This window comes from Hippopotamus amphibius, chromosome 15 (genome assembly GCF_030028045.1).
Source record: "Hippopotamus amphibius kiboko isolate mHipAmp2 chromosome 15, mHipAmp2.hap2, whole genome shotgun sequence".
Taxonomy (NCBI): Eukaryota; Metazoa; Chordata; class Mammalia; order Artiodactyla; family Hippopotamidae; genus Hippopotamus; species Hippopotamus amphibius.
In genome coordinates this window covers 28,475,206-28,495,984 of record NC_080200.1, presented here as the reverse complement: position 1 = coordinate 28,495,984, position 20,779 = coordinate 28,475,206, and the positions used below count along the sequence as shown (strand labels likewise).

Here is a 20,779-nt window from a genome sequence, read left to right as displayed (position 1 = left end):
TGTGGGTCTGTTATGTAAAGGCACCTGTGCCCCGATTGGAGCGTTGATTTGGTTTGTTTTGTTAGCAGCCGATTCAGTGCTCTTACTATTTGGGGATTTTTTTACACCATTCGGCTGACACAGCCAAAGCTAAAAATTGCACATTTCTCCCACACATATTCAGAGGGGAAATTGGCTTCTTCATGTTGTTCAGAGAAAATAGTTTAACAGGATTTGTGATCCTTCCCTTCATTTGCTAGGCAATATTGAGAATGTGAAGAATATCTGTAAAACAAGGATGAAGAGGCTGGACAGCTCGACCTGCCTTCACGCTGTGGGCGATAAAGCAGTGGAATTCTTCTTTGCTTCTGATGCAAGGTAGCTAGACCTTGTTTCCTTTCTTTCCTAGGATTATGTAATCAAGAATGACTGGATAAACACCCCCATTTCTTACTTATTCTCCCGTTTGAGCTGTTTCCTCAAGGCTCAGCAAGGGGAAGGGGTGATGGCAGATTTCAGCTCTCAATGGCCCTCCTGAGGAAATCCTTGCCCAGGGAGCACTTTTTGCATAGCTGTCACGGGCAGCACTGGTGGCCAAAGCCGAGGTCCACTGATCCACATAATGTTTTGGGCCTGTACAGAATAATTTCATTAGTTGCCCACATTTTAAAATTGGGAAATTTCCCATGGAAATCTGAATTTCTAGCTTTCCTGAAAAACCAGCAGATCTGAGCACACCAGGCTGCTCCCTCCAGCCCTCACTGGGGCTGTTCAAAGGCTGCTCCCTTTAGATGTGGCAAGTGTCTCCAGTCCTTTGGTCCTTCCTGAACCTTGCCTGCCTTTGCCAGAGTCTGACCATTCACAAAAGACAGAACCTAATGAGACTGTGAAACTGACATAAAGACTGACCTGTAAACCAAACTCTACATTCTCTTGACAACATGTGGTCTCTTGATTTGTGACATTTGGTGATCCTGAGACTGTGAAGAAAGAATGTTTTTCCTATAATAGTGTTAGGCTGACTGGGTAGCATCTTGATCCCCATTTAATACCATAAATCAGTGATTCGCAGTGGGAGTGATTTTGGCCTCCCTACCCCCAAGGACATCCAGAAGTATCTGGAGACATTATTGGCATGAGTGAGTGGGGGCGTGCTACTGGCATCTAGTGGGTACGGGTCAGGGATGATGCTGAACATCCTACAATGCACAGTGTAGTCCCAAACAGCAAAGAGTCATCGCCCTCCAAGTGTCAGTAGTGCCACGACTGAGAAACTCCGCCTTAAGCAGAAATCAATCTCAGGAGGATTGTAAACTTAAATATGAAAAAATAGGAAAGTTTCTTGAGGGTAACAAATAAGAAGATATTTATGCCCTTGGGATTGGTAAAGATTTCTTAAGCATGACACACAAAACAAAACAAAACAAAAAACAGTAAGCAAAAAGGAAAATGTTGACAAATGAGATTGCAATTTATCAAAACATATCACCAACATAGTAAAATGGTAAGCCATAGAGGAAAAGATATTTGCAGTTTGTATAACCAGCAATGTACTTATATCGAGAATATAGCAGCATTGTCCGAGAATCAAGAAGAAGAAAGACAACCTGGTGGAAAAAATGGGCAAAAGAATTTAAACCCATACTTCATAGTAGAGAATACCCATTTGATAATACCTGTATGAGAAATTGTCCAACCTTATCAGTCATTAAGGAAATTAAAACTACTTACAAAAAATAAATAAGTAAATAAAATAAAAGACAGGGCCAAGATTGAGGGTTTTGGTCCAATAGATTCCAAAGTCTATGTTCTCATCACTACGTCAAACAGTAATTCTGAAATCTGAGTAATTCAGTAAATTCTAAAATTCACGCCCATTTTAGTACAAAAAAATGTATACGCACACGTACACTCAGAAAAGACCGAAACACTTTCCTACTAGTTGAAATAGAAAACCACCGTAAACACCACCACTACTACATTCTTTACCCAAACCTTTATTATGCCTCTTTCCCACCAGCCTTGGCAGGGCCCTGCTGCGAAGCAGGGAGGATACCAGGCGAGGTCTCCTGGGGCACTTGAAGCAACGGGAACCTGCAGCCCAGGCTGCAAGGCCTGTTTCAGCCCACAACCAGCCCTGTACTTCATACTGATAGGAAAGGGCAGTATTTCCCAAACTGTGTTCCTTGTGGCACCATTTCATTGAGAAACTAATATTATTTCAATGATTCTAAGACATACAATTATTTTATAGATTTTAGCATCTAAAAGTGGCATCTTGCAATTATAATTTGCTACAGTTTTAGTTTCTTAAAAACATATAAAGTAATTACAATCTTAAGTACCTTATATTCAGTGAAGTATGGTAGATGTTTCTCAAAAAAAAAAAAAAGGCAAATGCCTGAAAGGAGATTAAAGAATTATTTGTAGGCAATGCAATGATATACTTTAAAAATCCACCTGAAAGGCTGGTAGAAGTAATACTCGTGGCTGGTGAGAGTTTGAAGGTGTGAAAATTCAACATCCCAGCAGCAGCCTCTTTGCTGTCAGCTCAGTGAGGTGGTTAGTAGGGGACCACATCCACCCTGTTCCCCCTCATGTCTCCACAAGTGACTGGCTCTCAGCAAACGTTTATTGAACTAAACAAGTAATCTATTTACCACAGCTGAAAAAAAACTGTTACTCCTTTAAAATAAATTTAAATAAAAATAGTCCAGAACGTGTTTGGAGAAGACTACAGAAGTGTACCATGAGAAACAAGAAGAGATTTGAATAAAGGGAGAGAGTCCACATTCCTTGTTGTTATTCTGAAAACATTCATTGGTTTAAAGTTAATTTAATAATTAAAAATTATTTTTAAAGATGTCGACTCTTCTTAAATTAATCTGTAAATTCGATACTATAATTAAAAGCCTTGACATTATTTTGTTTGTTTAGGTTTTGGGGACTTAATAAAGTGATTATACAACACATTGTATGTAGATGAAAAAGCACATATTAAAAACTAAGAGTGGCAAAGGTGACCCTCTCAGATATGAAGGCACACTGTAGAGCTCTCGTGACAGCAGTGGCGGGCACGTGCTGTACACTAATGGCCGGACACTGTGCGGAGGGCTTCACCAAGACGATCCCATTTAATAGTCACGATAAACCTCTGGTGAAGGCACAGCTGTCATCTCCCATTTTAAAGTCGAGGAACCCAGACGGGCTCAAAAGGCTGGTAAGAGACAAGGGTAAGGATTGCGCCTCAGGTCTAACTGCTGAGCCGGTAATCTTGGTGATTACCATCCATTCTGTAAATTAAGATAGTAATTATATTTAAACATGCAGATGTACACACACAAAAATACACACACACGTATTAAGCACTGTCTGAAGGACCATACAATGTAAGCAGCATTTATCTATTGGACATTGAATTGGGCCATTTTTACTTCTTCCTCGTGTTGCCTGTTTTCTCCTTTTTTTTTTTTTTTTTCAAAGAATGTATATTGTTTACGATAGTTTTTCCAGCGCACTGGCTTTCCACCCTTCTTAATCTTTCTTCCCTAGGATCTGGAGACGCCTCTCTTAGAGCCACAGAACTTGATTATTTCTCTTTTTAACTTTGCGTCAGGAGTTTTAAATGCTCATGTTTCTTCACAGGGCGCATTTTGATGTAGCCCTTGGTAGAAGGAGGGGTTTTTCTCCCATGGTCCTTCAAGTACCACCTTCATGGTTTTTACCATATCTACGTACCACCTGTACTATTGATTACCTAACTTTCTTTTTCATTTACCAACTTTTCCAACTTAATTTTATTTTTAAAAGAAACTCTCTGTTTCCATCTCAGGGGAAAAATCATTATTAGTTTCCACGCAGAGAAAGTCACTATAAAAATAAACACAATGACTGCACATTTCATTAGTGGAGAGATCTGATAGTTTGCTCTTAAGCCCCCCGCCCCCCAACTTTTTCTTGCTCTGTGTATGTGTGTGTAAGGAAAGGAGTCATTTGTCCTAACGAGTTTCCCACCATGTGGATTTTGTTGAGTGCATCCTCCGTGTTCTTCTGTTCACTGTATTTCCTACAAACGTGTTTGCAGGTGCCTAGAAGCTTGATGTTCAGGTTTGATTTTTGGTTTTTTTTTTTTTTCTGGCAAGACTATTTAATAGGTAGTGTGTCCTTCCATCAGGAGGCACTATGTCTCATGGTCTTTTTGTTGTTCTGTTAAAATTGATCAGGGGGTTCAAGTATCACCGAGCCTTATCCATCCGTTATAAAGCTGCTCTCAGCTTTTCATCTCCTCGTTTCAGTAGCCACTGATGGACCTTGATTAGGGCTATTGATAATTAGGAGTTCATAAGTTGATTATTACAATTCTGTCATTCCTTCTTTATTAGCTATATTTGTCCTATAAAGAGAAACTTGCCTTCATAAACTGGAGTTGTTCTGAAAGATCATTTGGAAAAGCAAGATAAATGTTTCATTCTTTCCCTTTATGATTCAGAATAATGTGTTGGTTCCTGAGCATTCTCCAAAGGTGACATTGTTTAGATCCTGGTCTGAAGAAAGCACTTATAGAAGGACATCTATGAGATCCTTGGGGAAATTTGAACATACTGGATATTTGATGATATGAAGGAATACCTATCACTCTTAGATGTGATAATGGTATTATAGTAGGGTAAAAAAAAATCCTTATCTTTTAGAGGTATAAGCTAAAAGGTTTACAGATGATTTGATGTCTGGGATTGGCTTCAGAATAATTCAGGGGGCAGGGGAGGGGCGGCAGGTATGAGGCAGTGTAACTGCCATCTTGTAACTGTCAAGGGCAGGCCCCGTCTCTGACACTCGTATTTTCCTTGCTCCAGCGCTATCATAGAACACACCAACCGGGTCATCTTCCTTGAGGATGATGACATTGCTGCAGTGGCTGATGGGAAACTCTCTATTCACCGGGTCAAGCGTTCGGCTAGTGATGACCCATCTCGAGCCATCCAGACCTTGCAGATGGAATTGCAGCAAATCATGAAAGGCAGGTGTCCTCTGAGGGTCCCTGTGCAGCAGCCTGAGGGGGCAAGTGCTCTGTAGGGGAGCTTCTGAAACTGTCTGCCCTGTCCTGGATGGACACCACAGCCTTCCTGCCTGCTGTGAGCACCAGAGAGGGGCTTCAGGTGGTCTGTGGCTTGTACAGCTCAGGGAAGTGGGGCGCCTGGCCGGGCGACTCCAAAGGAAGCTTCTGACTGTGTCCAGGCCCCAGGTCTCCCTGCTTGATCTGACCCCAGTCCATCAACTGCCTCCGACTGCCTTATGGACTCTCCGGGACACATTCCTACACCCCAGGCATCATTTCTTCTCTGGATGAGAGGCCTGCCGTAATGGGGGACCGTGGACTACTTTCTCCTTATGAGGGGAGCCTTTCTTCCTGCACCCACTTCTCCGCAGGGCAGCCTGGCTAAACTTTTAAGAACGTAAATCATACCCTCTTATCCTGCTGCGTAAAGCCCTCCAGTGGCTTCCCACCGTTCTTAGAATAAAACCCACACTCCCTGCCGCAGCCCACAACCACTCACACCCAGCCTGGCCCCACCTCCCGCAACCCATCCCCGCTGTGCCTCTCGCCGCTCACCCTGGCCTCCTCACTGTTACTCAGACAGGCCGTATGCTTGCTCCCCTGGGGGGTCATTGCACTCACTCAGCTTCTCACAGGACTGACCCCTTTTGATCATCTCCCCTGAATCGTCACCCCCTTAGAGAGCCTCTCCCTGATCCATACCTGCAAGGGCCCCACCCCTCCTCACTTGCTCTGTTTGCTTCATGGCACTCTTTCCACAAGTCCTCTGCCAAGGGCAGCGGACAGGGACCCTGGGATGCTTGGCATGATGCACATGTGTATCCCAGAGGACACTCCCACTCTGTCTGTGGACACCTGTCCACAGGCATCAGGCACGACACCTGTCAGGGCGTCTTGGATGTCATCCAATTTCATTCAGATCAGAGCCCTGGGAAAATGTGGCTGAAAGGGCTCTTCTGGTTTTTTCTTTAATACAGAAGTTAAGAGGGTATTTGGTTTTTTAAAAAATTGCCTGTTTCCTTGGGCTTGCTTAATTTGTACTTCCCTAAGTAGGTGGGTGTTGGAAAGTAAAGCATGTTGCTTTCTTCTGGCCCTGCTGAGAGGAGCGTGGCCCAGGAAGGCTGGCCGTGCCTTTGTTTCTTACATCCCTGGCGCCCTCAAGTCGCGGGCTCTGATATGCACATTGAAGATAGCAATCATACCTGACCTGACACGTCACCATGAGCATCAGGTGGGATAATACCTGGAAACACCCTTTGTCACCTGCAGTGGCCTGTACGTGTGTCCCTATGACTGACTGCATAACAACCTTTCTTTACTGAAAGCTAAGCAGTGGAAGTGCAACAAAATTAAAATTGAACTTATCCTGTCGATGTTTGTTTGACCAGGTAACTTCAGTGCATTTATGCAGAAGGAGATATTTGAACAGCCAGAATCGGTTTTCAATACCATGAGAGGTCGGGTGAATTTCGAGACCAACACAGGTAATGCCTTGTCTGAGCCCTGGGCCAATGCGCAGTCGCTGTGTTGTGTCAGTGTTGACGCCCTGCGTGTGTCCTGCAGTGCTCCTGGGTGGCTTGAAGGACCACTTGAAGGAGATCAGACGATGCCGACGGCTCATTGTGATTGGCTGTGGAACCAGCTACCATGCTGCTGTGGCCGTAAGTGCAAGATGCTGGGTCCTCGGGAGTGCCCGGGAGGCCGTGTCATCTAGGACAACGTGAGTCTTACACGCTGTCCTGCAATTGGCCTTCCAAATTTGGTGCCATGAGCGAGTATGAGAACTGGCACAGAACCCTTGCTCCTGCAGTCTGGCCTATGAATGCCTGAAATTCCCTGCCCACCTGGACACAGAGGTGCCATTTCATAAACTGTCCTAAGAAGCCCAGCTGCCCTTGTCCCTGTAGAATCCACGACTGACTTTAGTCCTCATTCTTGTTGGCTGCAGACGCGGCAGGTTTTGGAGGAACTGACCGAGCTCCCCGTGATGGTTGAACTTGCTAGTGATTTTCTGGACAGGAACACCCCCGTGTTCAGGGATGACGTTTGCTTTTTCATAAGCCAGTCAGGTAAGGGTTACGGGTTTCCATTCGTTCATCCAGGGCTCTGTCCTCTCAGTGACATACCACGCATCTCCCTCCCTCTTTTCATCCAGTGAAGTTCTCTGCACACAGGCCCTGTACCACACTCTCCCATGTACAGGGTCATTTAACCCTCAGAGCCATCAGCTCCTGTCCCAATTTATGGGGAGGGCCATGCAGCCAGGCGCTCCCTTCTCCTGCTGTTCCAAGTCCGGGACTTAAAGGACCACTCACCGGAGTGCTCAGAAATGTGTGCTGTGCTTAAATTAAGGGAAGGTTTAATTCTGCTGGTTGAGAGTCACTTCAAGAACTCTGTGGGCACCATGCAGTGCTCACACCACCCAACAGTGGGAGGCATGGAGAGACGCTGCTCAGGTGTGGAGAGCCCAGGCTGCCTTCAGCTCAGGAAACCCTGCCTGGGTGGCATTCTAACACTAGGCTCGGGTGTTTGCTGCAGCTCAAGGCAGGGCAGAGGGTCAGGGAGGCAATCCGTGGCCATATGCTTGGAATCCCCATGAGCTCAAATAGGGTTTTTATAATACTTAATTATGGAAAATTCCAAACCTTTATAAAAGAGAGACTCGCATAGGGAAGCACCTAGGCTCACCAGTTGTGTTATGGAATAACTCACCCATCTTGTGTCATCATATCCACTTCAACCCCTCCCCTTCACTGGGTTATTTTCAAGTCAGTCTCAGACATCACGTTATTTCACCCATAAATATTTCAGAATGTACCTCTAAATGATAAAAGAAAAATTGTAACACCAAAGTTGGTATCACAACGGAAGCATTCACAGCCATACCCTAATATCTTTTTATACTGCTTTCATTATGAATTTTTAATACCATTTCCATCTCAGTGACAAGCTAAGAACAACTAACACAGACACACCCAGCATCTAGCTGACCACCTCATACCCAGGTGCTGCCTTCATTTGCTACTGTTACCTTTGGGTTTACAATCCCATCAGAGCCTGAAAATGAGTTGGTGGAAGCCACTAAGCAAAGAACAGAGGTGGATTTAATGTGAAGATAACGCAGTGGCACCTCCTGAGTGACTTCATAGGAGGGGTGTAACGTTTCATTTGTTCAGCTCTTTACATTAAATTTTTTAAACTGTATCAAAAATAGGGGGCCTGCTGATGAAGACAGAGCTCCCTTGCTCCCAGCCCTCGCCCCCATTGGCATGGAGGAAGGGCTGTGTGGCACCCCGGTGCACTAGATGCAAGTTTGGGCAGAAACAGGAGAGAAGAATTGGGCCACGGTAGCACCAGCCTGCACTGCAGAGATGTTAGGACAGCACAGCAAGAGTGGTGGCTGTGTGGGTATTGAATGTTTGGTTTTCTGTTGTGGATCATATGTCATTTAGCTTGAGTTCTTTAGGACTTAGAAACACAGGACGTTTGTGCTGGCTTTATACATGAACCTATGTAAGCTTTTTTATAAAAATAATTTGAGTCCATACTAGGGGGCTGCAAGAAATGTTTTTCTTTAAAACAAGATCTCTTTGAGAAGCACCCTTTAGGGGCATTCTTGCTTTTTAAACTGTTAAATCTCAGCCCCTTCTGAATAAGGCAGCTTCAGAGTCCGAGCAAGGGCACTGGGAAACAGGCCCACTCCAGCACCCGCCGCTACTAGGCCTTGAGTGAGTGAGGCATTGATTTCCTCCATCCCCGAGCAGCTCATCCTCAAGGGAAAATGGGGGAGATGCCCCCCACCACAGAGCTGTCATGAGAGTTCAGTGAGACAGTGGACGAGACAGTTCTTGCCACATAAATAGCAGCAAAACCTTGAATGTGAGACTCAGCCAGGGCAGAAGGCCAGCCTGTAGTGCGTTGACTAGGAAATGGGAGGTGAGAAAGTGGAGGAGTACATATAAACCACTCGGTCTTAAGACTCAAGAGAAATTAAATTAGAGACGACCAGGGACAAGAGAGTCTTGAGTCATTTTTAGGAAAAATAATCTCACATATTTTACATGAAAACATCAATTGTAGAACTTAAATGTCCTATGTAACAATGATGCACGAACTTTTAATAAATTCCTTCCAGACTAGTGCCACTTACTAATCAGCGTTCATCGTCTAATTACAGACATGATCACAGTGAGCCACATTAACTGCATTATAAACACCTAAGTGATCGAGTGGCTCCCATATGTCTCTGCTCTCAGGGTCCGCACGTGGAGGCCCCATCCAGTTGAATAGTTTACCGAGTTTTATGACCTTAACATCCCCTAGAACATGCATTTCACACTGAGTGGTAACATGAGAAGTGATAAATTAATTTCAACCTTCAAGTTTAAATCCCCACGAATGTTTTATTTTCCTATTTACTTTTAAACCTAAAGAAGTCTCCTTTGTCAAGATCTAAGTGCTAATTGTGTTTTTGGCATTAATAGCCCTTGAATAATGAATATCTTACGTTAAAAAAAAAACAAAACACAGAAAAACTGTTGAGCATCCTTTCTGAGCACACACCGAGTGTGTCCAGGCATCAGTTTCTGCCTAAGGGCCAGAAGTAAATGAGTCAGGGGGTGGGGGTTAAGGCTTGGCAGAGCCACGTACCTGTGAGCTGAGAAGAAGAACGTGTGTGGCAGGTGAGACCGCGGATACCCTCCTGGCACTGCGCTACTGTAAGGACCGCCGGGCCTTGACCGTGGGCGTCACCAACACGGTGGGCAGCTCCATCTCCCGAGAAACCGACTGCGGGGTCCACATCAACGCGGGACCGGAGATTGGCGTAGCCAGCACCAAGGTAGGAGCTCTGTGGGCACCTGCAGGAGGGCCTCTGCTGGGCGGGTGGACAGGGGGCCAAGAGGGGAGCCCACGGATCTGTTTCGTCTTGAGTGATTGCCACATGCACGCCCCCACCCCCCCGGCTCTGCTAGCACCCCTGTTTTGTCCTCAGGCTTATACCAGTCAGTTCATCTCCCTGGTGATGTTTGGTTTGATGATGTCTGAAGACCGCATTTCACTGCAAAACAGGAGGCGAGAGATCATCCACGGCCTGAGGTCTTTACCTGGTATGTTCCAGGCTCAGCTGCTTGTTGTCAAGTCCCGTGGCCTGTTCCTGGCTGCTCTCCTACTTGAGTCTCTCCCACAAACAATGCTGTTAATCAGTTTCCTTCTCCTCAAAACTTTTAGTTAGCACTGAGTCCCTGCAGCAGCCCCCACGGGGCCAAGAGTAAAGTCCACACTTGTCACCAGGCCGTGGAGCCCAGCATGCTGGGCCCCTGTGCCTCTGACCTCGTCAAGCTCCCTCCCCTTCCCCGGGCTGCCTCACTGACCTTCTGATGCTCAGCAATGCCAGGCTTTTTCTGCCACAGGGCCTTTGCACTGGCTCTTTCCTCTACCAAAACCCTCATCCTCCAGCTCTTCATATGACTGATAGCTCCCATCACCCACATCTCAGCTCACATGTCACTTCCTGGGACCCTCCCTGGCCACCCTAATAGGGGCCCTACTCCCCTGCCCAGCTCTCTATAGAACACTAGCCCATTTGTTTTCTTTCTAGCACATGCCATGATCTGAAATGATCTGTTCTCCTGTGTATTGGCTTGTCTTCCGCAACCAACTGTGTCAGCTCCGTGAGCACACAACCCTGTCCGTCAGAGTCCCTGCTGGATGCCAGGTGTCCAAGCAGGGCAGACATTCAGTAATTGTTCAGGAAATACACAAGAAGGAGTGATGGCCCCAAGCCTCTTCCTGGCCCAGAGTGCTCCTTCACAGGCTCACCAGACTTCCTTCTGGAAGCAAGGGCAAACCCCAAAGAAGGCAGTGAGGGAAAGCCACCATGTAACCCTACAAGGTCTAGGGGTCTGAATCTGACCAAGACAACATGCTGAAAAATTATTGACAAGAAAAGCAGTCTTAACTTTAAGCCAGATAATGATCCTGCAAAAACAGGAACTCTATTCTGCTAAGTAGGCAGTTATTGAGATGTGGTGGGTCTACAAGACCCTTTCAGTCAAAACTATTTTCGTAGTAATATGATATTTGTAGTGGAGAAGATGCTTTGCCTTCCTCACTGTGTGGACATTTGCAAAGGCAATGGTGGCCACCGCCGGCACTTTAGTGCACTTCAAGGCAGAGGCACCACACTGTTCTCATAATCAAAATGCACATAGCTTCACTTAGGAACCTCTTTGAGGATGTGGTAAAATGCATTAGTCTTATTAAATTGCAACACTTTTTAATGTTCTGTGTTACAAGTGGGAGGTTTGCAGAAAGCGCTTCTGCTGCACCCTGAAGTGCGATAGTTGTTCCAGAGAAAAGTGGCCTGTGGTTGATTGAGTAGCAAGCTGACTTGGTACCTGGCAGACAGTTTCTCAAAAGTGAACCAAGTTAGCCCAACACTTCAAGAAAAACGACTGATAATGGTATCTGTTGCTAGTGATAACCTTTGAGCTTTCAACCAAAACAGGATCTAGAAAACTTGCAGCTGTCAGCTCGAGTTTGACCAGCTCGCAGTACTCAAAAACATCTCTGATGAGATCGTGGTGATTTTAACAAATATGATTTTTTTAAAAAATATTTTATAATGAAATATGTCCATTTTTAGATTTGGGTAACTCAGTGAACCAATATTTTGCAAATGGCCAATGCAGTGTTACAAAATTATGCACATGTAAAAGATCCATGTAAATAAGTGCAAGATAGACTAATACATTTTAATGTAACAAGGTAGGAAAAGTTTATTGATATGATCTCAGATTCCACATTGGCACCTGCCCTTTTAAGGAATTGTCACTTCTTAAGTTTGGTGTAATATCAAAGGACACTCACAATTATTTGAAAAAGTTATTTACATACTCCTTCTTTCTCCAACTACATATCTCTGTGAGGCCAGCTTTTCTTCCTATACGTCAACCAAAAAACGTATCACAACAGATTGAATGAGGAAGCAGATATGAGAATCTGTCTTTTATGAAAAAGTCAGGTGTTAAAGATTTGCAGCAATGTAAAATAATGCCACTCTTCTCACTGATTTTTTTTCATTTCATGGTTTTATTGTTATTTTTAAATGAGTGAATAAGTATCTTTCATTTTCTCAGCTTCTCATCTGGTAAATATTGATAGATATAACCATAAAAATAAAGGCTCTTAGAAATTCACCGTAAATGTTAAGAGTATAGGGGACTCCCGAGACCAAAACGATTGAGACGTGCTGGTCAAACCTACGCTGGCTTTGTTCCCAGGCATAGCATTTGGCCCAGATGAGGGGTGTTAATCTGGAGTGTCAGCTCTGTGGCTGGCCAGCTGGGGATTTAGCCTCTCGGAACCTCTGTTGCCTTGCCTGTAAAATGGAGCTAGAAATAACATTTCCCTGCGTACCTTATGTGCCCAGGAAACTATGAACAGAAATACAAATCACCATCGCAATAAAATCCTGGCCAATAGCTCAAGCTATTTCCCATAATCTATGTTTAAATTCCTCTTAAACTAATGCAAGGAAGGCAAGTATTTCAGTGATGTGAATTCCAAAACCTTGTCTTATACACCATAACTTTTCTTTGTGAATCTTGTTTCATAATTGGTGTGACTGGCTCTCTCCCTCTGCTGTGTGCTTGCCTTAGAGCTGATCAAGGAAGTGTTGTCACTGGATGAGAAGATCCACGACCTAGCCCTGGAGCTCTACACACAGAGGTCTCTCCTGGTCATGGGGCGGGGCTATAACTATGCCACGTGCCTGGAAGGAGCCCTGGTGAGCCCCTCTGCCCAACCCCCACTTCCACTGGCCCCTGCATGAGGGCAGGCATGGGAGACACCCCAAGAAACCAGCAGGAAGGAGGGCAGGGCATTGGGCTAGGGGAGGGAAGGGTGTTGCTCACTAACCAGATGTTCTGACATGGAGATTAGGGGTCCCGATTTCCTGAAGAGAAAGGGGCAAGGCACCCTTCTGAGAGCCCCTGAGGTGTCAACCTGCGCCAGGCTCCATCTGGGAGAGCCCATTCATACCTCATGAGCATCTTCTGAGAGGTTGGCAGTTATCGTTCACGTTTTACCCAGGAGGAAACTGAGCCTCCAAAAAATTCTTCTTGTTCAAGATTACATAGTGGAAGCGATCAGCCTAAGATTTGAACTCAGGTCCTCCATTTGGACTTTGCTTTTTCTGGCTACCACAAGCAGTCTGCGTGGGAGGATTTGGGCAGACCAGAACTGCAGGGTCGGGTCTCTGCAGAGTTTCCTGTTACTCCTCAAAACTTCCAAGGGGATCTGGGATCCTTCAGGAATGAGCATTGAAAGCCCTGCATTTTTTGCATCAGCGACTGGCTGTTTTGCCTACCGCAGCAATAAAGATCCATACTGGACTGAGAGAAAGCTGGTGGAGTAGGGGAAGATGCCAGGACCATGGGGCTACTGAGAGGGTGGGAAGCGATATCCAGGGACCCGAGCCTAGTGGTTGCCCTTTACGCACTATCCACTTGCCGTTTATGGGTCGGATGCTCACGCAAGGTAAACGGGAGACAATGTCACAGGTGAGGCAGCATTTGGTACCCAGACATGGGCATCATGTGTAAATCAGCTTGGCTCCCCTTCTCTCCCTGTGGGAGCAAGTGGCTGCACCCCACCACCACCCCCATGTGAAAGACCAATGCCAGGTACGGGAAACATTCAGAGTATTACAGGAGGTAGGGAGTGGGGGTGAGGCACAAGCCATGAGCTGCCTGACTGCAGTGAGCTCCAGCTGCCACATCCTTCCAACAGAGATTCTGACCCCTGCCAAAGGCATTTGAGGGGCCAGGCACACTGCTTCTCAGGGGCAATAGAGGCAGTGCCTGGGTGGGGCATACTTTGGGCACCCCACCTGTGTGCTCCTGCAGTCTGGTGCGGGGTGCTCCGCTGCAGCTCCTGAGTGTGCTGGTGAAAGATGCGTATGCAAGTGTGTCTCCAAGTTAGTCCCGGGGGGAAGAAAGGCGCTTTTACGCTGCGGCTGGCACAAGTCAGTGGCCCCTCTGCGGTGACTTGGGTACTCGCACTCCAGCTGTCTGAGGCATCCAGGGTAGAGCCACACTCCTGAGAATGTTTCCCTGACCCAAATAAATAGTTCTAGGGGAGTTGAGAAATGTTTTCTTCAACACTCTCACCAGTTCCATGATGTGGGTTTAATGGTAACTGAAAACAATGGGTCTCTCTAAACATAGGGGGGAAACTCCATTAACGCCCCTGTGTATATGTGATTTTGCTTGATAGTTAAGTTGGAGCAACCCTTTAGAAGTTATTAATGATCTAGGATTGGGGGTAATTGAATGAAAATGCAGAATACAAGGCCATCATTACAAATTATAACTGTTAGGGACGCTGTGGGGCTGGCTACAGAGAGGAAAGGGGAAAGCTAGACTAACACTGACGTGTCCATCCAAGAGGGAGCCTGCGCCCCAGAGCTGGTCTGGGGGAGCAGGCTGCGTGCTGGGCTTTGTGCCTGCTCAGGACAGCAGCCAGCCCTCTCCCCTGGCCCTGGCCTTGCTGGCTGCCCTCTGTGCTGTTGACCGCTCCACGTGTCCATCTGCCTTGTGGCCCTCAGCTCCCTGCTTCCTGGAATCACCCCTTCCCCAGCTCCCCTTTCTCCGCTCTGGCTGACCTGCTCCCTGTCTTCCCAGTGTGACAGTGATCCCACGTCATGTTTCCCCAGAAAATTAAAGAGATAACCTACATGCACTCAGAAGGCATCCTGGCTGGGGAGCTGAAGCACGGGCCCCTGGCATTGATTGACAAGCAGATGCCCGTCATCATGGTCATCATGAAGGATCCTTGTTTTGCTAAATGCCAGAATGCCCTGCAGCAGGTCACGGCCCGCCAGGTGAGGGTTTTCTGCCAGGCTGGGCCACTTCTCTCCTGTTCTCTCCCACACATGCCCACCTCACCCACCATCGGCCAGCACCAGCGATGGGTATTCCCACTGGGGAGCAGGTGTGAGTGCACACCCTCTCCTGGGGTCCCTCACGCATGGTGCACATTCAGAAAGGGACTGGCCAGCCTGTGGCCATGCCCACAGAAGCTCCCAGGTGAGGCCCCGGGATCCGCATTGTCCAGGGGGGTCCTGGATCCCAGGCCTGGAGACCAGAGGAGGTTTGGTGGAGAGCCCTGGGAGCAGCTCTGATACTGGCCACCCAGAGATCAATTTCACAGGTGAAGGGCACTGTCTTCCACAACATGGCTCTCACTTCAGCCTCTAGCTGCGATCTTTGGGTTTCCTAGGCCACCCACTCGTCTGACCAACTGGATCCAAATTCAGGAGTTCCCACCCCCCCCATTTTCTGTAAAACACAGGCTGCTATCTGTGCCCCGAACCTTCTTCCCACACTTCTTCGGGGAGTTGGCCTCTCATCTTTCAGACCTCAGTACAAATGTCTCCATTTTAGAGAGCTTCGCAGACCTCACTACTCTCTCCCAATCATGTTATGGGGTTTTCCTGCCTTGGTGGCATTCATCTGACATGCAGTGTTATTTATTGGTTTGCTTATTTATGTTTTTGTTTTCCTACCACTTGACTCTGAGCCCCTAGAGTAAAGGGTGAGAGCTCCTGCTCTTTGCAGAGCACATTGGAGCCACCCGATAAATGGGTGCTAAATAAACGCAGCAGGAGGGTGACCCCCCCGCCACCAGGGAAGCATAGGAACCTCGCCAAAAAGCCTCCAAACTCTTTGTCCTTTACACAGATCATATATATCGCCTCACCCATACCTCCAGCAAAAACAAAAGATCGCTGTTATTATCGCAATATGTTGATCTCAGACACTCTGTTGTGTGTGAAGGATGGCTTCTTTCAGAGATAATCTGAATCTTGTGATCACGTTTCTCCATCTTAGGGTCGCCCGATTATACTGTGCTCCAAGGACGACACGGAAAGTTCCCAGTTTGCATATAAAACCATCGAGCTGCCCCACACGGTGGACTGCCTCCAGGGCATCCTGAGTGTGATTCCACTGCAGCTCCTCTCCTTCCACCTGGCTGTGCTCCGAGGATATGATGTACGTCTAAGAACCGCACCTCACCCAGCAAAGGGGAGAGATATAACCCCAGAGTTCCATTCGGTTCTTAAATACTTATTTGGCATAAATATTCATAAGAGAAGTATTTTCATTTAAAATAACTGTTTTTAAAGGAACATACCCCCTGAAAACAAGATGGGAACTGCAAGATGTATGGAGACCGTAGTAAACCCTCAGCTCCTCACCCGGAGGCAGTGTTAATTAGCGAATGTAATATTTTATTCCAGTCTTTTCCTTGTGCCTGTGAATTTTTAAAGATTTTTTTTGAGACAGTATCAAGGATGAAATTTTATAACTTTCTTTTTAGTGTATTACAAATGTTTTCTCACCTCTGGAACCTGTAAGCAACGTTTGATCTTTGCACAATATTCCGCTGCAGTCTTACACAGATTTTAACAATTACTTAACCAGTCTTCTCTGATTTAAACTGTCTTTAATTTTTTTGGAATAACTGCATAAATAACAATTGCAGTGGATTATCTTTGTACATACATCTTCCTTCCATGTTAGAAGATTTATCCTCAGTCTAGCAAATCGTTCAACATTTTGGACTCCTATGTTGTCAATTTCTGTTCCAGAAAAGACCCAATTTATGACCTCACCAGAAAGTATGTGTGCAAATAAACAGGTTTTCTTACCGTTTTATTTTGAGAAGCTTTAAAAAACACACATCAAGACCAAAAACAATATAACAAGCATCTGATGGTATATATATCATGCAGCATTGACATTTGCTAGCATTTTGTCATATGTTTCTTCTCTTTTTTAATGTTACTGTAAATGAAATATGACTCTGTAGATAAAGTTGAAGCCCACTTTATCAACCATGCTCACATTTCCTTCCCAATACGCACCCTCAGCCAATAATTTCATGCATCTACTTCCAAGAAAGGTGAACTTTTAACAGTACAAATTGCACTAGCTGTTTCTATTAGCATGAATCATAACCTTTTAATAATGTTAATACTACATGACACATATCAGGTGCACCATAAATGTTTATTGCATAAACTAAACATTAAACAGTTCAGTGAAGTTTCTGGAATAAGAAACGACTTCCAAGAGGCAGGTCTCAACGAGCTCATGGTTGGAGGTGCCCAAGAACACCTGTCTCCTTGTAGTCAAGTGCTCTGAGAGTAGGCTTTATAACACAGTGTGTTGCTGAGACCTGTGGGGTCCTGAACAGCTACTTTCTGTCATTTTAGGTTGACTTCCCCAGAAATCTGGCCAAGTCGGTAACCGTGGAATGAGAACAAGAGTGTGAGGAGACCATCATCACCTTTAGTCTGATTCAAGACCTGTCCCAGTGACACTAAGTAGGAAGAAAAGCTGGCATTCTGCGTGTTCTGAGTAGATCCCAGTAGAGCTTGACGGCTTTGACGTGCCTTGTACCCAAGTGCTTTGCTTACAGCAGGTAGTGTTTCTCTGTGTCCTGAAGTTGCCAGAGAAGGGAATCATTGTTTACACATGGGGATCTGAGCAGACATTTCCAATACCGTGCAATAGAGATACAGCTCTCTTCAGAGTAACTGTGAACCTTTTTTAACCAACACTAGCTAGTTTTAAAAACAAAATATTTATAATAACAATTGTATAGCTTTTAAGTTATTTTTCTAGTATGTGGCTTTCTGGAGCTGAGGTGACACGCAGACTGTGCCCTCAGGCTACCCAGTGCTCCCAGTCTCTTGGCAGGGAGCCTTCATCTCAGATTTGAGTGCCAGGCGTTGCCCCTCTGGACTCCTTTCTCCTTTCCATCCTCTCTTGGCCGCTCCTGAGTCCTCTCCCCTGACTTCAGGGAAGCCCCCTCCCACCATCTTCCTATGCCTCCCATAAGTCCTGCCAAATCTCAACTCCCTTCAACAGCGTCTTCTCATCTAAATCTCTCCGACTCTCCAACTTCTCTTTCATCTGATCATGCTTCTTTTTAAGCCCAGGCAGCATTTTGGTCCCTGCTCCTGCCCATAGTAAAACAACATGAAAAATCCCATGCAAAAGGGTAGTTTCAAGTGGGTTATCTGTTTAAAAGCATGCACAATCAAAGTACTATGCAATTTTAAGACAATAAATACAGTACAGTTTTTTTGTCTTGTGTGTGTGGATGTGTGTCAATCTCATTCTTTTTGCATACATGGCTTTTGAGGGCTCCTCAATGAACTCGGCAGTATCTTGTGGGGTAGCCCTGTTTGCTGGTAGCCACTGGCATTGTCCCCACACCCGTGACCTGTGTGCTTCTAGGATGAAAAGAGGACTATTTGAACAGAATGGAACAAAATGCAGGCGATGTGGGGCTCTGGGATGAAAATCCACTGATCAGCTATTTGGAGATGATTGCCCAGAGCCTGAACGCAGCATGCAGAGGTGAAACACAAACTGGTACTTTTTCCCCCCAACGAGCCTATAAAGTCACCAGCTTTATGAACAGAATCAGGCAGGAAGATAGAAAGCCACAGGTAGAGTTCTTGTGGAGTTGGAATGTGGCGCCCAACGAAAAGTGCTATCCCAGACAGCTCCAATGGTGTCTTCGTGGCAACTGATTAGTTTGTGTAGCTGTAGAATCCCATCATATCTTTGTTCTGGATTGCCTGTGGGCTACTTAGTGACTTTTCCATCCACTGCTATGCTGTCCCCTTTATCCCAGGGGTTGGAAACCTGGGAACCACGTTTCCCAGTTAAATTCCACCAGTAAGAGGCACTCCTGGGAGATTTGAAGGACAGTTTAGAAAATATATTACCCATTGAGAAATTCATATCACTTATTCATATCACTTATTTCTGCTCTGGCAGAGGCAGACAGGAGGTCCTGTTGTGGCCCTTAGCACCAAAACACCCACTATGGCGGTACTCCCTAAAACTCACCCATCACTCAGTGCTCCAGGCTGTGGTGGCCACCAGCAGAGCTTTCCTGTGGCTTCTCCAAAATCCCAATTCTAGAGAACTGGCAGGAACCCAAGGGGCCATGATGGTATTCTCTGACCTCACTCCTGCCCTTCTCACAAAGTGACAAGGGTGTAAGTCCTGTTGGATATGCCTGTTCTGGTTTCTGTCTTCCTGACCAAACAATGGCCAATACAACTTCTGAGGTTAGGAGACTACAAACTAGGCAGAACATTTTTATCTGAACAAGAATCAGAAAAATGTATTTCATTCTTAACACCTGAGAGGTGATGACCATCCTGACTTCTGTGCTAATTGTTCCCTTGCTTTTCTTGAGAGTTCTACCTGTGTATCTGCCTCATACAATAATACTTAAACAATAATACTGCCTAGTCTTGAAATCGGAGGGCAAGCATACACCAGCCAGGCAAGGAGCGGGCAGCACTGCCCCCGCTTGGCGGAGGCTCCAGGAGGAGGTGAGCAGAGCAGTCTTGGTCTGACTTCCGCTTCTCTGGGAGGTGACAAGGCCCCTTCTGGAGAACTAGTGAGCAGGGCCACAAGTGAGTCTTGGGAAACACAGGGTTCTCTGCAGTTGGGTGCCTGGGAAAACTGAGGTGTAGACCAGGCGCTGGACATGCAGCAGAAGTCTGGTCAGTGAGAGTGGGCTGATCTGTCCTTTCTATTTCTGAGCCCACGTGGTCTACCTCCTGCTCTCAGGGAAGAGCTGAAAACTTCTGAGTGATATGCGTGTCCTCAGCAGAACCGGAGGGGAGAGACCCTCATCAGCACATGGTCAAGACAAGCCAAGTACTGTTGAGAGTCTGGGCCAAGTTCTCCTGGGCGTTCTGTCATCGGGTTAAGAAGGTGGCCTGACATATATACAATGGAATATATTGAGTTATTTGTAGCGAGGTGGATGGACCTAGAGTCTGTCATACAGAGCGAAGTAAGCCAGAAAGAGAAAAACAAATACCGTTTTCTATCTCATATATATGGAATCTAAAAATACGGTACTGATGAACCCAGTGACAGGGCAAGAATAAAGATGCAGATGTAGAGAACAGACTTGAGGGCACAGGGTGGGGGCTGGGGGGGAAGAAGAAGAAGCTGGGATGAAGTGAGACAGTAGCATTGCCATATATACACTACCAAATGTAAAACAGATAGCTAGTGGGAAGTTGCTGCATAACATAGGGAGATCAACTCAATGATGGGTGATGACTTAGAAGGGTGGGATTGGGGGGGGAGGGAGTAGCAGGAGGGTGGGGATTGAGGATATATGTATAAATACAGCTGATTCACTTTGGTGTACAGCAGAAACTGGCACAACAGTGTAAAGCAATTATACTCCAATAAAGGGCTTAAAAAAAAATGAAGGTGGCCTGATGGAAGGGGGATTCTTGGTGAAGAACAGTGCGCTGTGCAGTGTGGCTCAGTTACCCCACACATCTGCTGCAGAGCTGTCACCTTGGGACCATCTTTGACCATCCTCCAGGGGATTCCCTCCTCATCTCTCATGTCTCTTGCTTCCTGTCCCTTGTGTCTTCCTTCCTCTGAGTTTCCTTTTTTGTTTTGGTGGAGAACATCCTTCTTGAGTAAAGATGCTGGGAAGTAAAAGTTTTAGACCTTGCATGTCGGGAAATGACTTTATTACTCACACTTGATTGGGGATTTAGCTAATTATAGAATTAGCAGATAAAAACTTTTTTCAGAGTCATAAAGGTAAGGCTCCCTTATCTTGTTCTCAGTATTGCAGTTGAGGAGTCCAAAGTCACTCTTGTGTGCCTTGTCA

At 46.0% G+C, this 20,779-nt stretch overlaps 1 protein-coding gene across 1 annotated transcript in view; it reads left to right on the top strand.

Annotated features, from left to right (window-relative positions):
- Nucleotides 1–18,191, top strand: part of GFPT2 (glutamine-fructose-6-phosphate transaminase 2) — a 46,017-nt gene extending 27,826 nt beyond the window's left edge. The window contains exons 9-19 of the mRNA XM_057708153.1: nt 240–357; nt 4,833–4,996; nt 6,424–6,519; nt 6,599–6,696; nt 6,984–7,104; nt 9,718–9,875; nt 10,029–10,143; nt 12,697–12,824; nt 14,754–14,921; nt 15,931–16,092; nt 17,319–18,191. Coding sequence (XP_057564136.1) covers nt 240–357; nt 4,833–4,996; nt 6,424–6,519; nt 6,599–6,696; nt 6,984–7,104; nt 9,718–9,875; nt 10,029–10,143; nt 12,697–12,824; nt 14,754–14,921; nt 15,931–16,092; nt 17,319–17,363 — 1,373 coding nt within the window. The 3' untranslated portion in view covers nt 17,364–18,191. The remainder of the gene's footprint in view (nt 1–239; nt 358–4,832; nt 4,997–6,423; nt 6,520–6,598; nt 6,697–6,983; nt 7,105–9,717; nt 9,876–10,028; nt 10,144–12,696; nt 12,825–14,753; nt 14,922–15,930; nt 16,093–17,318) is intronic.
- The last annotated feature ends 2,588 nt before the right edge of the window (nt 18,192–20,779 follow it).